The 19,678-nt window shown below is 43.2% G+C and overlaps 1 protein-coding gene across 2 annotated transcripts in view; it reads right to left on the reverse strand.

Annotated features, from left to right (window-relative positions):
• The window catches only part of Galk2 (galactokinase 2), a 90,571-nt gene that overhangs the window by 22,149 nt on the left and 48,744 nt on the right, over positions 1-19,678 (reverse strand). For both annotated transcript variants that reach the window (XM_090358438.1, XM_090358439.1), the window contains exons 6-7: positions 9,089-9,187; positions 7,192-7,344 (exon numbers count right to left, since the gene is read on the reverse strand). In XM_090358438.1, coding sequence (XP_090214564.1) covers positions 7,192-7,344; positions 9,089-9,187 — 252 coding nt within the window. The remainder of the gene's footprint in view (positions 1-7,191; positions 7,345-9,088; positions 9,188-19,678) is intronic.

Genomic DNA, 19,678 nt, shown 5'->3' on the forward strand with positions numbered 1-19,678 from the left:
AGAAGCACGGGGGCTGGGAGTTTGGCCTAGTGGTAGAGTGCTTGCCTAGCATGTACAAGACCTCGGTTCGATTCCTCAGTACTACATACATAGAAAAAGTCAGAAGTGGTGCTGAGGCTCAAGTGGTAGTGCTCTAGCCTTGACAGAGTCCAAGGACAATGCTCAGGCCCTGAGTTCAAGCCCAGGACTGGCAAAAAAAAAAAAAAAACCACAACCTGGATGTGCAAAAAGACCTATAGTCCTCTCTGAATCTCTAGCAAATCATTCCTAACTCCTAAGGATATGAGGGAAAGAGGAGTGGCTGAGATACCTGGACTCTCCTCTCAAATTACTCCGCATTTTGGCCTGAAATTCTCTGGAATGTGGAAAGAGTCTTCCAGTGATTACCTTACAAGTTATCGTGAAGATTAAGATCAAAATAAAGCATGAATATGCCTGGCCTAAAAAAGGCAAACTAGGAGATCAATTTCCTTTCCCCTGACATTCTCCAGCCTGTCTAGTAAATTTCTTCCATTTGGCTCCTTTTGTTATGCCTTCACACATACACACACACACAAATGTTCCTTATTCTCAAATTCTTCAATCATCATCCTCCATTTCTCTCACTGCCCAGCAGTGAGAACCAGCAGCCATATTTACCACATCGAGGTTCTTTATTAACCATCCCAAGCCTACAGCCTCCCCCAAATTCTTCCATAGCTTCAGAAGGTCATTAGTCTTTCCTCAGTCTTCTCAGCTTTTAAGGAGTCGGTGACTTCAGGAGCTCTTCAGGACCTGCCTTCAAACGCTCGGCATAGGCTGCACTGCATGGTCCTTCTACCATTTCCTCCCACAACTTATTTCCTTCTTTTATTCAGTTGAAATCAGCACCCAAGCTTGACCTTGGCTTGATCTTCTATTGCATATCCTTTGCTTCAGTAAACTGAACTAAGCTCTTGGTTTCAAACCTTGTGTCAAGTCAAATCTGGAGGCTCTAGTGCTAGTCAAGCTGGAATTCCAGTATGATCAGGATTCCATGAGGAGGTTCCTCCACCTACCTTCCCAGTAGGTGGAAGGAGACCTTCCACCTTGCCTTTTCCACACCTTTTGATGACGTCTCTTCATTTTGCACTCATCATTTCAGCCTGAGCCTGTGTTCCTTCTCCACTCAAGCGCTTTTCTTACCTTCCTACATGCTTCCATGCAGTGCCAGCCTTCTGAGTACTGGCCACACACCAGGCCCAGGCCGACAGCTGGGAAGAGCATGCCTGGCCCTTCCCCACATGGGGATCACAGTCTACTGAGGGGGAGAGGGGAGGCGTTAGCTAAAAGTTACACCGTGGAGAACTTAATCCAGCTATAATAAAGTGATAGGACAGGGTTAGAGTGTATATAAAAGCCTTTAACCCAATGGGGAAGGGGGCGGGGGAGGAAGGTAGCCCTGGAAAACTTCCCAAGGGAGTAACATGTAGGACTGGGGTGTGGCTCAGTGGGAAAGTGCTTGCCCAGGACAGATGAGGCTCTGGGTTTGATCTCAAACAGCACCAAGAAAAGGGGGGCGGGGGAGGGATTAGCATCTGTGCCAAGAGTGAAACAGAAACTCGCATCAAATGCCTTTTATCCCACTCTTTATGAGGGCTTCTCTCATCGCTCTCCATTTTAGCCTACCTTCTTGAAAGGGGACCTACAACCCAGGCCTTTCAATGAAGTCAAAAGATTCTTCACTGGGAGTGTAGCCTCATGGTAGAGAGTTTGCCTAACATGAACAAAGACCTGGGTTCGATTCCTCGGTAACATACACAAAGAAAATGCCAGAAGTGGCACTGTGGCTCAAGTGGCAGGGCACTAGCATTGAGAAAAAGTGTCCAAGAACAGTGCCCAGGCCCTGAGTTTAAGGCCTAGGACTGGGAAAAAAAGTTTCTACTGCCAGATTGATGTTCCTAAAATCCCCCCACCTTTCTTCCAAGGCCAATCATGGGAGATCCTTCATGTAGCTGTGATGGAAGGCCCTGCTAGACACAGACCCCCTCATCCCTGCCGCTGTGAGTCCACAGTCACCGTTCTCTGGAAACTCCACACTCCTCTACTGAATCAATGGAATAAGTACAACTGACCTCATTCTTGGGCATTTGGTTTTTCTCTGCTCAAATTCAAGGAAACTGCAAAGCCCTGAGAATATTATGCCAACTTCTCATATTCTATCAGCAGACAAAGAATCAGTTCCACATGCAGCCCTAAGTGACAGGAGCAGAGAAATGGCGTGAGTGATGGCCCTAGACCAGACAGGCCCTCTAAAAAAAAAATCACTGTAAATTTTCCTTCAAGTGTCAAAGGACCACATGAAACTCCCTACTTCATTGCATCACACAGAAGTTACCACAAAGAGTGCAGGCTATGCAAAAAGCAACAGTATAATTTCTTTTCCCTACTTGACTTCCCATAATACTTATTATTGGCTGTACATATTTTATCCCTCAATGTAACTAAAGGATACTCTCTTTTATAGACATAAAATATTTCTGGAAAAGCTTAAGCCATGAAATACGTGTGAAAAATAAAGAATTTTGTGCCCATTAAAGGCCCCTTGGCTACTTGGTTAATTTAAGAATATAAAAATGTGCCTCACTTAAAAGTATTGTTTACGCAAGTAATAATTATAACTCTCTATTGAGTTTGTTTTGAAATGTTTTTACTTTAGTTCAAATGCTCTACAAGACTTTTAATGAATCTAAGTCAATTAAGTGTGTGTGAATGTGTGTGTATGTGTATGTGTGTGTGTGTGTGTGTGTGTGTGTGTGTGTATGTGTGTTGTCTGTTGAGACAAAAATCTCTTTATGGAGCCCAGGCTGGCCTCAAACTCATCATCTTCCTTGTATCTGCCTCCCAAACGTTATTACCACAGGAATATACCCACCCTCTCCGGCTAGTTTTGGGGAGCTGATAGAGAGAGACAGAGAAAGAAAACTTGAGAATAGAAGGAATGGTCAATATTAGATCCAAGTAAATGATCTTTATTGGTGTACTGTACTTTACTGTACTAACTAAATATGAAAGGTACCCAATTTCAAAAAAGGATTTTGGAAGGATAGAAAGCAAGGAAAAATAGGAGTCATTCATTATAATTTTGTCTTAGAGAATTCTCTTTAATGTCATTTTCAAAACACTCCTGGTTGGCTATTTCCTATGAATACTCCAGTATTACTGTCTGAAAATGAAAAGCCCATCCAGGTTGAGATTGCCTCCTTTTTACCTTTTTACCTAAGAGTTCATTTTCTTACTCAGTGAGAATGTCTTCCAAGAAAACGTTAAATTCATATTGTCAAAAATAGAATCTCAGCTGGGTGTGGTGGCTCCTAGCTACTCAGAAGGCTGAGAGCTGAGGATCTCAGCTCAAAGCCAGCTCAGGCACAAAACATCATGAGACTCTCATGTCCAAATAACCACCAGATAATGGGAAGTGGTGCTGTGGCTCAAGGGGTAGAGTGGTACCCTTGAGCTGAAGAGCTCAGGAACAATGCCCAGGCCCAGAGTTCAAGCCCCATGACCAAAAAAAAAACCCCCAAAAAACAAAAAAACAACCCTCAAAACAGAAAACTCAGCACATGCTTCTAAGCAAAAGCATATTTTCCTAGCATCAGTCTCCTGGCTACAGCCCATATTAGTGGACTACCTTTAACTCTTTTTTTTTTTTTGCCTGTCCTGGGCTTGAACTCAGGGCCTGAGCTCTATCTTTCTCGAGGCTAGAGCTCTACCACCTGAGCCTCAGCACCACTTTCAGCTTTTTTCTATTTATTTGGTACCGAGAAATCAAACCCAGGTTTTCGTGCATGCTAGGCAAGCACTCTACCACTAAGCCAAACTCCTGGCCCCTTTAACTCTCTTTTGCAAAGAGCCCTGGATTCTCATGATTTGCAGTTACATGATTAGAAAATAGACTCTATTGTGATGTAGTCTTTCATGTTCCTCCTCAGAAAAATAACTCTTTAAAACAATGTGTTCTATCTACATCACTTAGAAGAAATAGGTACTGAAAAGCTAAATACAGACACCAATTTCACTGATGAAAGCACCTCACAAATGCACACAGATACACCACTAAACTCATGGACAGCTTCAAGAATAGGAGGTTCTGAACCAAGCACCAGTGGCCTGTCCTCCTAGCTACTCAGGAGGCTGAGATCTGAAGACTGAGATTCAAAACCAGTCTAGGCAGGAAAGCTTGTGAAACTCTTATTTCTATTTAACCACTAGAAATAAAGCTGTGGCTCAAGTGATAGAGTACCAGGCTTGAGCCAAAAAGCTAAAGAACATTGCCCAGGTCTTGAATTCAAGCCCTAGTACCAACACATGTAACACACACACACACACACACACACACACACACACACACACACACACACACAAAAAAAATAGCCGGGCGCCAGTAGCTCATGCTTGTAATTCTAGCTATTAAGGATGCTAAAATCTGAGGATCGAAGTTCAAAGCCAGCCTGGGCACAAAAGTCCGTGAGACTTTTAACTCCAATTAACCACCAGAAAATGGGAAGTGGCACTGTGACTCATGGAGTAGAGTGCTAGCCTTGAGCTGAAAAGCTCAGGGACAGTGCCTAGGCCCAGAGTTCAAGCTCCACAACTGACAAAAGGAAAAAAAAAAATAGGGACGAAGGGAAGGGGAGAGAAGAGGAAGAGAGAGGAGGAGAGAGGAGGGGAGGGGAGGGGAGGGGAGGAAAGGAAAGAAGGACCATATTTTCTTCCTTTTTTTTTTTTTGCCAGTTCTGGGGTTTGAACTCAGAACCTGGGTACAGTCCCTGAGCTTCTTTTTTTGCTTAAAGCTAGTGCTCTAGCACTTAAGCCATAGCTCTATTTGTAGCTTTTGGGGTAGTTTATTAGAGATGAGATTCTCATGGTCTTTCTTGCCTGGGTTGGCTTTGAACTATGATCCTTATAGGTATGAACAACTCTTTTGGTGCTAGTTCTGATGCTTAAACTTAGGGCCGGGGTGCTATCCCTAAGCTTTTTTTTGCCTATGGTTAGTGCTCTGCCACTTGGGCCACAGTTTAACTCTTGCCTTTTTGATTTTTGCCAATCTTGGGGCTTGAACTCAGGGCCTAGGCACTGTCCTTAGGCTTTTCTCAAGGCTAGGGCTCTACCACTTGAGCTACAGCACCACTTTCAGCTTTTTCCAACATATCTGGTACCGAGGAATCAAACCAGCAGGTCTTCATACATGCTAGGCAAGCCCTCTACCACTTGGCCACACTCCAGGCCCCAACTCTTGTTTTTTTAAAAGCAAGTGGAGATAAGTGTCACGGTCTTCCCTGTCTTGACTGGCTTCAAACTCTGATCCTCATATCTCAGCCTCTTGAGTAGCTAGGGTTACAGGAGTGAGTGTCTGGCACTCGTTTTATTCATGTATCTCGGGAAGAGGACTTTCAACATGAACCCACGGTACTGGTTTTAGCTCATCTATGGCTGTGGTAGAGGTTATCTTAATTTCGTGATAAAACTTTGAAAACACTATTGTGTATGTTTGAAGTCTCATTAGGAAAACTACACTTACTCATCAACCTCAAGATAAAAAGTCAACAAAAATAAGCCCTCAAACAAATAAGACACTGATTTCTTCCATCTCCTCAAAGAGGAAGTGTGTCCTAAAGGAGAAAAAAGTTCACTGAACCTTTGAGATTGAAAAGTTTACTCAACTATTTCTCTTGAATGTAAACATCGATCAGACGCCATGAAGAACTTAAAACATTTTCCTAGTGGTCAGATGCAGTGGCTCACACCTGTAATCCTAGCTACTCAGGAGGCTGAGATTTGAGGATCAAGGTTCAGAGCCAGCCTAGGCACAAAAAGACCTGAGATTCTTCTCTACAATTAACCTCTACAAAATGGGAAGTGGGGCCGGGAGTTTGGCCTAGTGGTTAAAGTGCTTGCCTAGCATGCATGAAGACCCAGGTTCGATTCCTCGGTACCACATACATAAAAAAAAAAAAAGCTGGAAGTGGTGCTGAGGCTCAAGTGGTAGAGCTCTAGCCTTGAGAAAGTCCAAGGACAGTGCTCAGGCCCTGAGCTCAAGCCCAGGACTGGCAAAAAAAAAAAAAAGGGAAGTGGGGCTTGGCTCAAGGGTAGAGGATAGCCATGAGCTGAAACTGAACAGCTCTGGGACAGCGCCCAGGCCCAGGGGTAGGGTGTAGCCTTGAGCTGTATAGCTCAGGGACAGTGCCCAGGTAAGTTCAAGCCACATGACCCACAAAAACAAAACAAAACAAAGACCATTTTCCTATATAATCTTTAAAAATTAATGAGTAAATTGTGGTTGAAAGCCAGCCAGCGCAGTTAGGTCCATGAAAACTATTCTCTCCAATTAACCAACAAAAACCCATAAGGGGAGGTATGACTCAAGTGGTAGAGCACCAGCCTTGAGTGAAAAAGCTGAGGGACAGCACTCAAAGCCCTGAGTTGGAGTCCTATTCCCCACTCCCCTACAAAAATCCTGGTGAGGGTTGGTGACTATCAACAGAACGGCCAGTTCAGAACAGAAAAGAATCAGTAGAAGGCAGAGGAGTTCTTCCTCCAGTCCGGGATTCCCTCGAGTAGCTCACCATTTCACAGCACCAGATTACTTAAGCACCTGCCTGGCATCTGCCTACTTCCACTCTCCACTCTACTTGCGAAGGCTGAAAACCCTGTCTGCTGTTGGGTATACCATAGCTATTCACTCAGTACTTCTGGTATGGGTTGTATGAACAGAGGACCCCAAGACTCCCTCTGACTCTGTCCATACCAGTCACGGGGAAGTGTTCTGGGAGAACTACATGAAATGACGGGGGCACCTATACAAAAACAGTACAAGCAGGGGGAGCGGCAGGGGTGAGGACCAGGAGGAAGGGGCCGGCAAGATTCCAGCTGAGGAAATGAGACTAGCTGCTGTCACCCGCTCCCCACCCAGTATTTCTTTTTCATCTGCAGTGTTAACTCCTGGCCTGCTGCTTCGCAGCTATTCACTGCCCCCTTCACAACAGAATCCAGAAGACCACCCAGGAGCTATCTGTTTGGAAGCAGATTACTCTGCACCCAATGCCCTTCAGCTACAATGTTTTTGACCTCATAACTTTCCCCTACAACACTGGAGAAATAAAAGACATTAATACACCATCATAAAGAGAAAAACAGCCTACTTGTGGTTTCCCTAGTTCGTCGTGTTCATACCTTTGCAGCCAGTCGACACTCCATCACTCTGACATTGAAGTGGGACGTGGCGGCTTTGTTCATCTCCACACAGCTGTTGGCAATCACGAACACCGCTCCACTCGGGAGCTTCACATCAGTTGCCCTCAGAGGATTGAATTCTATCAACTTGGCCTATTTGAAGAAAAATAACCAGTGAGATGGTGTTTGAATTCAGAAAATGTCTTAGCATCTACGCATGTATTTTCCTCAACAAGTCTTCCCTCAAAAGCCATTCATTCATTCCAATAGTGTTTATTGACATCCAGGTACTGTACTAGATGTTGGGGAGACAACTCACAGATGCAAACATTGCCTCTGCCTCACAGAGCCTGCAGTGGAGAGGAAGAGACAGTCAAGCTACTTACAGCACAGATTACAGAGACATGTAGGTAAAGCATTTAGCCAGGTACTGCTGAGTATAGCCTCCTCCTGAAATTGAATCTTAAACAATGAGCCAAACTAGAGCAGAAACCTAGAGGAAAAGAATGTCATCTGAGGAGCTTCTGTGAGTTCAGAGGCAACAAATATTATATGAGTGCTAAAAGAGGCTTGAGTTTTGAGATCTGGCTGGACCCTAGAGTTCCTGAAGGGAGAGGGAAGGCAGAGGCAGAAGCAGGGGTTAGAGGGTAAAGTGCTGTCTGCAAGGCCATTCACACCCTATGCCTCATCTCTACAGAACAGCAGGGCTGGTGTCCCCATTTCCACTTGTCCACCCAGAGTATTTTCTGAGTATTAAGGCAAATTTCCTCATGCCTCGTGTCTTGAGCTTAGGAGAATCAACAATTCTTTTTTTTTTTTTGCCAATCATGGGGCTTGTACTCAGGGTCTGAGCCCTGTCCTTGGACTTTTTCTCAAGGCTAGAGCTCCATCACTTGAGCCACAGCACCACTTCCAGCCTTTTTCTATGTATGTGGTACCGAGGAATCGAACCCAGGTCTTCGTGCATGCTAGGCAAGCACTCTATCAACGACTAGGCCAAACCCCCAGCCATTCAACAATTATTCTTAGTAAGAAGGAATGTAGGTGTCCTTGGACAATACCCAGGCCTGTACGAGTCTGATGCAAAATTAAGGAAAAGTCTTAAAGAAAAGTCTGTTTCTGGAGCTGGGAGTTTGGCCTAGTGATAGAGTGCTTGCCTAGCATGCATGAAGCCCTGGGTTCAATTCCTCAGTCCCACATATACAGAAAAAGCTGGAAGTGGTGCTGTGGCTCAAGTGGTAGAGCACTAGCCTAGCCTTGCGGAAAACTCAAGGACAGTGTTCAAGCCCTGCGTCCAAGCCCCAGGATCAGCAAAAAGAAAAAAAAAAGTGTCTGTTTCTATTTTGGAAATGGGCATTTTATGGGCAACAAGCAAAACTTCTACCCAGCTTGAAGGATGTGAGAGCCAAGGGGAAGTGGTATCCAGTTGAGGAATTCATTCCTGGCTCACTGTCAACATTCTTAGTTCCACCACTGAAGCCCCAAAAATGTTGACAGAGAAAAACGATACCAAAGAGTAAATTACAAAAAGAGGGGTTGTGACTAGAAGTGGTAGGAGAAGTAGCATTTGAGTGGAAAACCCACATGAGAGTATGGAAAGGCCAGAGGATGGGGTGATTTAGGGCAGGGGCGGCATAGGAGGCCCAATAACTAGGGAGCCAAAATATCTTAACAGTGAAGGCAAGAGAAAAATGGACTTTGGGTGTAATTCCAAATACTGCAGGCAAAACAGTAAATGAACCAGCAGCAGCCTTGCTTTGTAAAGCAGCGGGGAAGTATCCTACAGTGGAGCCTAGCAGAGGATGCTGCCTAGAACCAGCGTGCTAGGGATCTCAAGGCCTGCCTCTCCATATTCATTTCCCCAGCTGGTATTTCCAAATAACGTGATGCCACCTACAGTTCCTTCTTCCGCAAGAAATGATATGGACTGGTCCATGCCACCTCCTTCGGTGCCAATGTAACGCTCACTCTTGGCACAGACTTCTGCCAGTTCCACCTGGAAAAGCAAAACATTGATTTGAATATAGTCACTGATGTGAATATAGTCATGATCCATTTCCCACTCTAGGACCAGTTTGCACTTGAAACTACAAGATTTATTATTATTTTCCAGTTAGCTGTGTCAGAGCATCTCACACATGTTAATACAGCCTTGTATTACTTCCTCCCTGCTCTCCCGTGGGCCCTCAGTAGCCAGCGCCTCATACACTGGGCTGGGTGCTACAGCAGCCACTGAAACTTTCCTCCACAATGAATCCTGACTGTCCCCACGTTGACATCCACTTCCTCTGAACCCTACAACAAATGATTATTTCATCTCTTTACTCTTATCACTATTATATCATCAGTCACTCAATCTTCTACAAATGGATTCAGAACTTTCTGTCTCTCTTGTTTGACGAGAAGTTATCTGTAGCATAAATCATCCTGAACCATTCATAGACAGTAGTCTTTTTTTTTTTTGTCAGTCATTGGGCTTGAACTTGGCCTGGGCATTGTCTCTGAGCTCGTCACTTCAAGGCTACAGCTCTACCCTTTGAGCCACAGCCCCACTTTCTGTTTTCCGGTAATTAACTAGAGATAAGATTCTCGGGTCCTTTTGTGCCTGGGCTGGCTTTGAACCGTGATCCTCAGATCTCAGCCTCCTGAGTAGCTAGGATCCCAGGCATGAACCACCACACCCAGCAAGTCATTTTTTTGTCTGCATGGTGGCCAATACCTCCTCCTCAGCATGTAAACAAAGTCTTGAATGCTCAAAAGACTTCTGTGTGCCCTGCTTCACACAATGCCAAGCAGGCAGTACTTACTAAACACCTGCTGCTTTCATTTTGAGAATAGTGGCTCAAACACCATGTGACAGAGCCTGCAAGTGTTATGTTCCGTAGTGGTCATGTGAACCCACTAACATTAACTTTGCCTTGTGACATGAGGTAAACTTGGGACTTTGACACCAGGAGCATTGCACATGGCATGCTGACACACAGAGACACTGACCTCTCCATAATAAGCACATTAAAAATAAATTAGCAGCACCACCGAGTGGCCTAGTGGTAGAGCGCTTACCTAGCATACATGAAGCTCTGGGTTCAATTCCTCAGCACCACATAAACGAAAAACACAAGAAGGGTTACTGTGGCTCAAATGGTAGAGCTCTAGCCTTGAGAAAGCACAAGAACAGTGCCCAAGCCCTGAGTTCAACCCAGAACCGGCAAAAAAAAAAAAAAAAAAAAAATCTAACAAACAAAAACCCTAAAATGAGGGGCCGGGAGCTTGGCCTAGCGGTAGAGTGCTTGCCTAGCATGCACAAAGACCCAGGTTCGATTCCTTGGTACCACATACATAGAAAAAAAGCCGGACATGGTGCTGAGGCTCAAGTGGTAGAGCTCTAGCCTTGAGAAAGTCCAAGGACAGTGCTCAGGCCCTGAGCTCAAGCCCAGGATTGGCAAACAAAACAAAACAAAACAACAACAACAAAAAAAAACCTCAAATGAGAGCAAGTCACAATGCCATAAAGCCTACACATTGGTTCAATTTGTTTATTTTAGTCAATGAATAAATCTGTACAAGAAGGGAGCTGAATTTGAAGCCTAATGCAAAGACATCATAATAATTCTAGAATATGGGACTTTGTTTAAGTGCTCAGGGAAAGATAATTTTAAAGATTGTAAATAATCCCACAAAGGCCAAATCAAAATGAAGAGTTATGAAGTCTGAGGAAAACAGCATATTGTATGCCTTGTTTCAAGTCCTTACCATTAAACAAAATGCACCTATAGAGAAAACCTCACCTGCAGGCTCAGTACCTGTTCCCCAGGGAGCCTAGACCTTCCTTCAACTACCAACAGCATTTCTCCTGAATGTTAGGAGAAAAGGAAAATCGTGAAACTAAAGTTAAAAATAAATCCAAGTTCTGAGGCCGGGAGTTTGGCCTATGCCGGGGTCCTTCGTCCCCGGTCCCTCTCGACTAGTAGGAGGGATGGGGAAAAACACGCCCCGACCAGGACAAGCCGCGAGAGGAGAGGGCCCACTGTCCTCCCGCACTCAGCCTTCTTTTCCTGGAACATGAACAGAGACGTGCAGCTTCATCCAGGCAGGAAAATCTCTCTTTCCAAAAACTCCCCTCCTGAGGAAGTCCCCCAGCTAATATACCATCACTCTAGGGCCCAGCAGAGAGTGATAAACAATAACACATTTGTAACCAATCATAATCAAGTCTTGCACCCAACCTCTTGCACCTTGCCTTGTCTCAGCAGAAGGTTATTAGACATGGCGCTACTTGGCCCCCAACAGGCCTAGTGGTAGAGTGCTGGCCTAGCAAGGCACAAAGACCTGGGTTCAATTCCTCAGTACCACATACATAGACAAAAGCTGGAAGTATCCTAAGGCTCAAGTGGTAGAGCTCTAGCCTTGAGAAAGTCCAAGGACAGAGCTCAGGTTCTGAGCTCAAGCCCAAGACTAACAAAAAGAAAGAAAGAAAGAAATCCAAGTTCTGTTTAAGGAAACAACTGCATAATTAGACAGCAGTACAAAATCAGTTAGGATCATAGAGATGGCATGACCTGAACTCAAAAGTCATTAATGGAGAAACCCAATTGCTCTAGGATGCCAATGGAGGTAGAGAATAAATGTGTGTCATTCTAAGTGATGGAGAGAAGATACATGAGCCTTCTCTGGCCTTTGGGATACTGAATATAGAACCATAAATCATCCTCGGAGAATTATAATCTGTGAATTATAATCTTTAGTGCCAAAGCACTAAATCAATGATCCATAGCTACTTATGTTCTATAAAATCTCAACTGACTTCACAGGAAAAAGCAGCAGCTGTCAAAAACACATTAACACAGTGTACAGAAAAGAAGAATGCTGGAAGCTAACCACACACACACACACACACACACACACACACACACACACACACACAAAATCAATAGGAATGCAGGCATCCAGTTCTGTTTGGCAAAGGACAACATCTGTCTATAGGACAGCTGAGAAGGCCAGAGGCTTTCCTGTTTCTCTGCATCCCACAAACACAACACAATTGTTCACCCTCTTTCCTTCCAATCCATTTTATTCTGCTCTTCCACCAGAGCACTTCAACAACCTTAGGAATCTCCCGCCCAGTAAGCTCTCCATCACTGCCTTCAAAGTAGTAATGTCTGAGCATCATTAGGGAAGATAATTAGCCTGAGAAAACTTTGCTAATATTTGTGGCCAGCAATTAAGTATCTATTATGACTTTTTCCCTCTAAATAATTAGAACTTTGACATTACTCATAGAGTTACTGAAAATACTTAATAAGGCTATTTTTCCTTTTCAGTAGTTCTCTGGAAACAGAGAACTTTTGGCCCATGGACCAAAAGTCACATGAGCTCCCCAAATTAAGTAGCTTGCCTATTTGCTGGCCAGTGAGACTCAGGGGAAAAGAAGAAATAATAGGGTTAGATTTACCAGTCTCTTAGAAGTACTAACAATTCATGAATGTGCTACCTAACCAAGCCTAGGGACTTAAACAAACAAGGTATTAATACAGTGAGGTCTAACTTAGCAGTTTTAGAAATGAGATTTTTTTTTACCAATCAGATTATTAAAAGATGAATTACACAAAAAACAATGTCAATCTCTTTGCTATGAGAAGCCTTACTATTCTGAGCACACCACTTAAATCAAGACAAACTCAAATTGCCACCGTTGAGCCACCCTAAGTTCAAGTCAGGACAAAGATGGGAACCAACAGCCCCAATTGTTCCCTCAACCATAATTTGAAAGCTGTCCTGTAGACAGGTGAACTAGTGGCTGCCCTCAAAGATGTCACAGTATCAACACAGTCTCCTCATCTTTAACAGGAAACTACTACACTGCTACTACTATACTGCACTCTCATTTGGAGGCACTCTAGAATGGTCCATGGAAAATAAATATAGTTAATATAAGAGGAGGAGATTATTATTTTTGCTTTACATCGTTGACATAAAGAGGTATATTTCAAAGGAAATTAGTAACTTTTGCATTCTTCTACTCCAAAAACAATTGCGTGAAGATAGTGAAAATCCGTTTCTACCATGAGCAGAGCAGATACTATTAACCAAGGTGGTTAGGACTGAGAAGTTCCAGTCAATGTCACACAGAAAGAAACTTTGTTAAAAAGGGAATGCACATTTTAAAATCAGCAGAGGCCAGCCTGGGAGTTTGGCCTCGTGGTAGAGTGCTTGCCTAGCATGCCCGAAGACCCAGGTTCAATTCCTTGGTACCACATACATAAAAAAAAGCTGGAAGTGGTGCTGAGGCTCAAGTAGTAGAACTCTAGCCTTGAGAAAGCCCAAGGACAGTGCTCAGGCCCTGAGCTCAAGCCCAGGACTGGCACGCACACACACACACACACACACACACACACACACACACACACACACACACACAAATCAGCAGACACTCCAGGAGTAAGGTTCTGGAAAAAGACACTTGAAAACCTGCTAAAATTGGAGAGTTGATGTAAAAAAAAAAAAAAGACACTACATATGGTGCAGAACACATGATGGGAAGAACTTGAGAGGGTAGGACAGGTGGCATAAAGACACCAGAAGTACCTGGGGCAGAATCAGTCTCTGAGCTGGTGTGCCTAGTAAGTGGCAGATCCAGGACATGGATCCAGAACTCAGAGACTTGACTCTCCTTTTAAGTGCAATATTACATTTTATCCTTAAGAGAAGGATGTGGGGAATGGATCGAGAATTGGGAAACTCAACATTCTTACTTCTCTCTCATTACGGCAGACAAACACAGTTGATTAGTAGTCTCTTTCATTGTTTAAATTCTCTTTTCAAAAAAGGAAGAAAAGGTGGGACGAGGCAGCAAACATATACCAGTGTAACTATTTTGGGAAGATATAAGCGAGACTTGCTGAAGAAACACATTATTGTGGGAAGGTAGTAGGAAAAAGTATGGAGAGACTGATGGAATGAGACAAGAATATGACCCTCGTCACTGCTACTGAATGCCACAGAGGTCTCCAATGCCTGTGGTGTAGACTGGTGCTGCTTCCTTGTCTGCCAGATGGTTTATTTTGGTTCTGAGCTTCCCAAAATGCTCAATGATGATGATAATAAGGGGTGGGCTGCAGGTCTACAATCTATGGTTTGGCAAGTTTATCTTGAAACCACATATCGCTTCCCAGGGACCCCTCACACTCCATGGGGCTGGGGGGGAGGTCTTCATGTTGTATTTTCAGCAATGTAGTCCTGTCCCAAAGTCTAGAACTTTTGACCATAAACCATCCTAAACCCTTCAGGAGAAGGTAAAAAAAATAAAGTAACATCTGGCCCTATAGCTCAGGGTTTTGGAGCACAAGTCTTGTAAGAAAGTAATTGTTTCCCTTCTCAGCATAATAATAACTGTGAGAACACCTGTTAACTTTTCTAATATAGGCTGAATACAGATGCAGACACAAATCAAAAAGAAAAATAATTTCCCCGAACCACCATCAGAATCCATCAATTCATCAATCCATCAAATGCATCTGCCTAGGACAAAGGAGTTCATTGGAAATAACTGTCAGTCGGGACTATCTGATTGTAAACTTCTGACTCAATGAGCAAAAAAAGAATCTCGGTCTACTACTTTGTGACAGATATATAAGGCTTATTTTCATTCTCCAATCATATGAAATGAGAAGGTAGAAATATGCACCAGTCTTTAAAGGAAAATATAATTAGGGATAAGAGAGGTTTGGGCACCCACTGCCCCTCCCTGCCTAGTAACCACTCACATGACCTAGGAAGGCACTGTGTCCTTACCTCCTGTGTTCTAGTACCACCTCACAACTCCATCTGGAAGGTTAAGAGGCAGGGAATGAAATCCAGAGTGTTCTAGAGAAGAGTTCAAGAGGAACAGAGATACTGTCGTAGCTCTGTTGGTTCCCATATTGTGTTTAGGAGACACATTTCTATTGATGAACACAATGACTGATAAAGCCTGAACCCAGACCCGCACAAATGCCCAAAACTCAGATCAACACTTTTAACAACTAGTGTGGAACAGATCTCGACTACATAGAACAGACTGCAGTTATGGGAGAGGACCGAGACTTACTGGAGGTTGAATCTGCCCTTCTGGAACAGAACTCCTTAATAATTGGGGATAAATGAAATAAATCATCAGAATTAACCACATTATTTACATTATCACCAGGAAAGTTATCTTTCTTCCCCTTTTCTTAATACAGTTAGACATCATCACATTGACTTGAGTCTCTATGGGGACAAGGTGTAGTGGGTAGGCCAAAAACCTTGCAGCAGCAGTCTCGAGGAAAACACTTGCAGTACACAATGAAAAGCACTATAGGGAAGTTAAGGGGTTCACCTAAGATCCCCTAGGGCAGGAAGCATGAATCTAGGATAGAGAAAATCCATTTAATTCTTTTTCAACTCTAGACAATCCACAGTCCCAGCAGGCCATCTCACAAAAGCAAAAGCATGCTAGCATGCTAGGCCTTTGACTTAGATGGTCCTAAGTGAGCAAACACATGGTCAATGAGCAACACAGCACCCATCTGCCTCCTGATAGGAAAGGCCAACCTCATAAGCAAAGGCCAGCTCTGTGTATCTTTCTTTCCCACAATGCACAAACTACACAACTACCAAACCAAAATGATCAAATGATAGTCCCGTCTTCTATCAACACCACCCACCTGGAAAGAAAACACAAAGGTTAACACACACAAGAAAGCATGCAAAGGACAGGTGGACCTTTCCTCAGCCGGGTGGCTCAGGTCCACCTGCTCCCTGCAGAAGCTAGGGCTTCTCCCCCTATCCCCCCCGCCACATTCATCCCGGCGGGCTATACTATCATGTTTACATTCACAGATACTACCCATAGACTTCTTTTAATCTAACAGAAAGCTTTAACAAACCAAGCCTGGGGAGTATAAACCCCTTAAAGATGACAATAATCAGAGCTGCACAGACATGTAAATATTTGTTAGGTAAACCATATTTGTGTTGCCTGGCATTTTCTTTGGAGCCTGTCCATGTCATTACACTGAAATGTGATATATACAAACCATGAGTGACTGTAAGTGAAATAATGTGACCCTATATACACAGTGGTGGTTTAAAATTACATTGGCTTTGGTTATTTTTATGTTAGACATCTCAGTTTATTCCAAGCTTTGTACATTCTGTTTCCCAAACAAAATAGCAAAGAAAATTTGAAAATACTTAAAATGACACTGCAACAATAAGGAGTTTGAATCCTTTAAAAAGCTATGAATGTCTTTTTAAGTCATCAGTATTTTCATTAATTCAACAAACATACATTAATGACTATTTACTAAGACTCATTATGGAATTAGCTAAATATAATGGGTGTTTAATATATCTCTTCTAAGTTAGTAACAAAGTATATAAGAAGTGGGGTCTTTATGTACCTCTTATGTGTATTTAAAAAAACAAAACAAAACAGTACTATTGGAGAAATAGAAGCCATATGATGACTCATCAGGAAGGGGATGTTAGGGGAAGAAGTGTTAGGCTCCACCCAATAGTAAGCCAACTATTTGACAAGTTAAAATTGAGCAAATTTGAGTCAGGCCCAGTGGCTCACACCTATAATCCTAGTGACTCAGGAGGCTGAGATCTGAGGATCTCGGTTCAATGCCAGCCGGGTACTAAAGAACTTGAAACTCTTATCTCCCACTAATCATTAGAAAACTGAAAGTGGGGCTGTAGGCTCAAGGGGTAGGGCAGTAGCCTTGAGCTGAAGAGCACAGGGACAGCACCCAGGCCCAGAGTTCAAGCCCCATGACCCACAAAAATTGAGTCACTCCAAAACTAATCTCCAAAGAAACAACCATGCAGGAGACTTAAAGAGAGTCTTCTCTGAAGAAGAAATAAGAATGGCCTATAGACACATAAAGAAATGCTCGACATCTCTGGCCATAAAAGAAATACAAATCGGGGCCAGGAGTTTGGCCTAGTGGTTAAAGTGCTTGCCTAGCATGCATGAAGACCCGGGTTCGATTCCTCAGTACCACATACATAGAAAAAAGCCGGAAGTGGTGCTGAGGCTCAAGTGGTAGAGCTCTAGCCTTGAGAAAGTCCAAGGACAGTGCTCAGGCCCTGAGCTCAAGCTCAGGACTGGCAAAAAAAAAAAAAAAAAAAAGAAATACAAATCAAAACAACTTTGAGATTCCACCTCACTCCAGTTAGAATGGCCAGGATCAAGAAATCTAGTAACAACAGATGCTGGAGGGGATATGGCCAGGAGGGATCACTACTACACTGTTGGTGGGAGTGCAAACTCGTTCAACTACTATGGAAAGCAGTATGGCAGGTCCTCAAAAGACTAAACATAGAGCTCCCCTATGACCCAGCAATCCTACTACTTGGCATTTACCCAATCGCCCAGAAACAAGGACATACTAAATCCACAAGCACAACGATGCTCATTGCAGCACTATTTACCATAGCAAAGATATGGAACCAACCCAGATGCCCCTCAGTTGATGAGTGGATCAACAAGATGTGGTATCTATACACAATGGAATTCTATGCTGCTGTCAAGAAAGAATGACATCATCCCATTTATAAGGAATGGAAAGACTTGGAAAAAAATCATATTTAGTGAAGTAAGCCAGACTCAAAGGAACATAGGCTCAATGGTTTCCCTCATTTGTCATAATTAGTATAAACCTTGGACTCTCCTAGCAGAGGTTTACAATAGAACAAAACCTAGATACATAAGGCCATATAGGATGAGGCTAAATGAAAGGACCTCCAGGGTATAGAAACAAAAGCCATATGAGTGATTGTTGCCCTTAATGTACTATGTTATCTCTCATCTCCCTTGTTGTGCCTTGGTTATCTCATATTGTTACAGTATCTTACCTTGCTATCTGATATATTATATACATATATATGTGTATTTGGTTATTTAAAATCAGATAGGGAAGGGGGAAAACAAGATGAGGAGAGGGGTGGGGGAGAAAAATGGGGACAAAAACATGAGAAAGGGTAGTAATGTTTGTGAAGTAATGTACCTTCTATCTGGCAAATATAATGTAACCTTTCTATTAACTACAATAAAAATATATTTTTAAAATTTTGAGGAAATCTGACCCCTCCCCCTCAAAAAAAATCTCCTTAAAAGATGTCATTGTCAAAGAACTGAAAATAGACCTTCCCTACAATCCCGCCATACCACTCCTGGACATAACCCAGGATATGATAAGGACACCTGCTCATCTCTGCACTATTCACAATAGCCAGGCAATGGAAACAATCCAGACGCCCTACTGCAGATGAATGGATACAAAAAAATGCGATATATATATATACATATATATATATATATACACACACACAATGGAATTCTACATAGCCAACGGACAAGATAAAATGATGGCATTCGCAGGGTAGTGGATGAATCTAGAGCAAATCATGTTGAATAACACAAGTCAAGACCAAAGGAACAAAAGGCGCATGGTATCCTTAATTTGTGGCTATTAGATCTGTTGGGGACCGACTGTGGGGTCAATGACCTTGGACCTGACCTTGGACCTACGCAACTGTATACACAAGGAAGTAACTCTTATCATGATGACTTTAAGCAATGTCAATCTGTTCTTATCATGATGACTTTAAGCAATGTCAATCAGTTCTTATCATGATGACTTTAAGCAATGTCAATCAGTTCTTATCATGATGACTTTAAGCAATGTTAATCCTTTCTCATTTATCCTATATGTGATTTGTTTACTATTTTGTATGAATGTAGCCTCTGGCAACTCCCTAGTTTTAAGAAGAGTATTTAAGGTCGGAACTTAAACGAGAGAGTCTGAGGCAGCAGTCTGGAGCTCACAGACTTCTTGGACCGCTGACTTGGGCTGTAGTCCTCCCGAACTCCATCTGTTTGTCTCTCTTCTATTTTTTCCTAGTCCTTGCCCCTATTTCAGGAATCCCAATCCGCGAACCCTGGTTTGCTGCCGGCTGGCCCCGGCAACTGGCGCCCGAACAGGGACCTGAAAATCTGGGACAAGGTGAAGGACCCCCCCTGTGGCATTCCTTACAATCCTCAAGGTCAAGGCATCGTGGAGAGAGCTAATGGATTATTAAAACATCAAATTGCTAAAATACAGAAAGGAGAATCGCATCCTGCTACCCCTGTGAATATACTTAATCATGCTTTATTTGTTTTAAATTTTTTGAATCTGGATTCAAATAATTTATCTGCTGCTCAGCGATTCTGGGAAAAAAGAGAGCAGCGTGCTTTTGCCTTAGTAAAATGGAAGGATCCCCTAACTGGTGCTTGGCACGGACCAGATCCTGTTCTAACCTGGGGTAGAGGGCATGTATGTGTTTTCTCACAGGAAGAAAATGATGCCCGCTGGCTGCCCGAACGTTATGTTTGGATTGTGGAGAGTGACAGTGGTCATCCAAGCAGCGACCCACTGGACCTTCACCCCCAACCCTCCAGTAATGCATCCAGTAATGC

The sequence above is a fragment of the Megascapheus bottae genome, chromosome 25 (genome assembly GCF_031878675.1).
Source record: "Megascapheus bottae isolate mThoBot1 chromosome 25, mThoBot2.hap1, whole genome shotgun sequence".
NCBI classification, from domain to species: domain Eukaryota; kingdom Metazoa; phylum Chordata; class Mammalia; order Rodentia; family Geomyidae; genus Megascapheus; species Megascapheus bottae.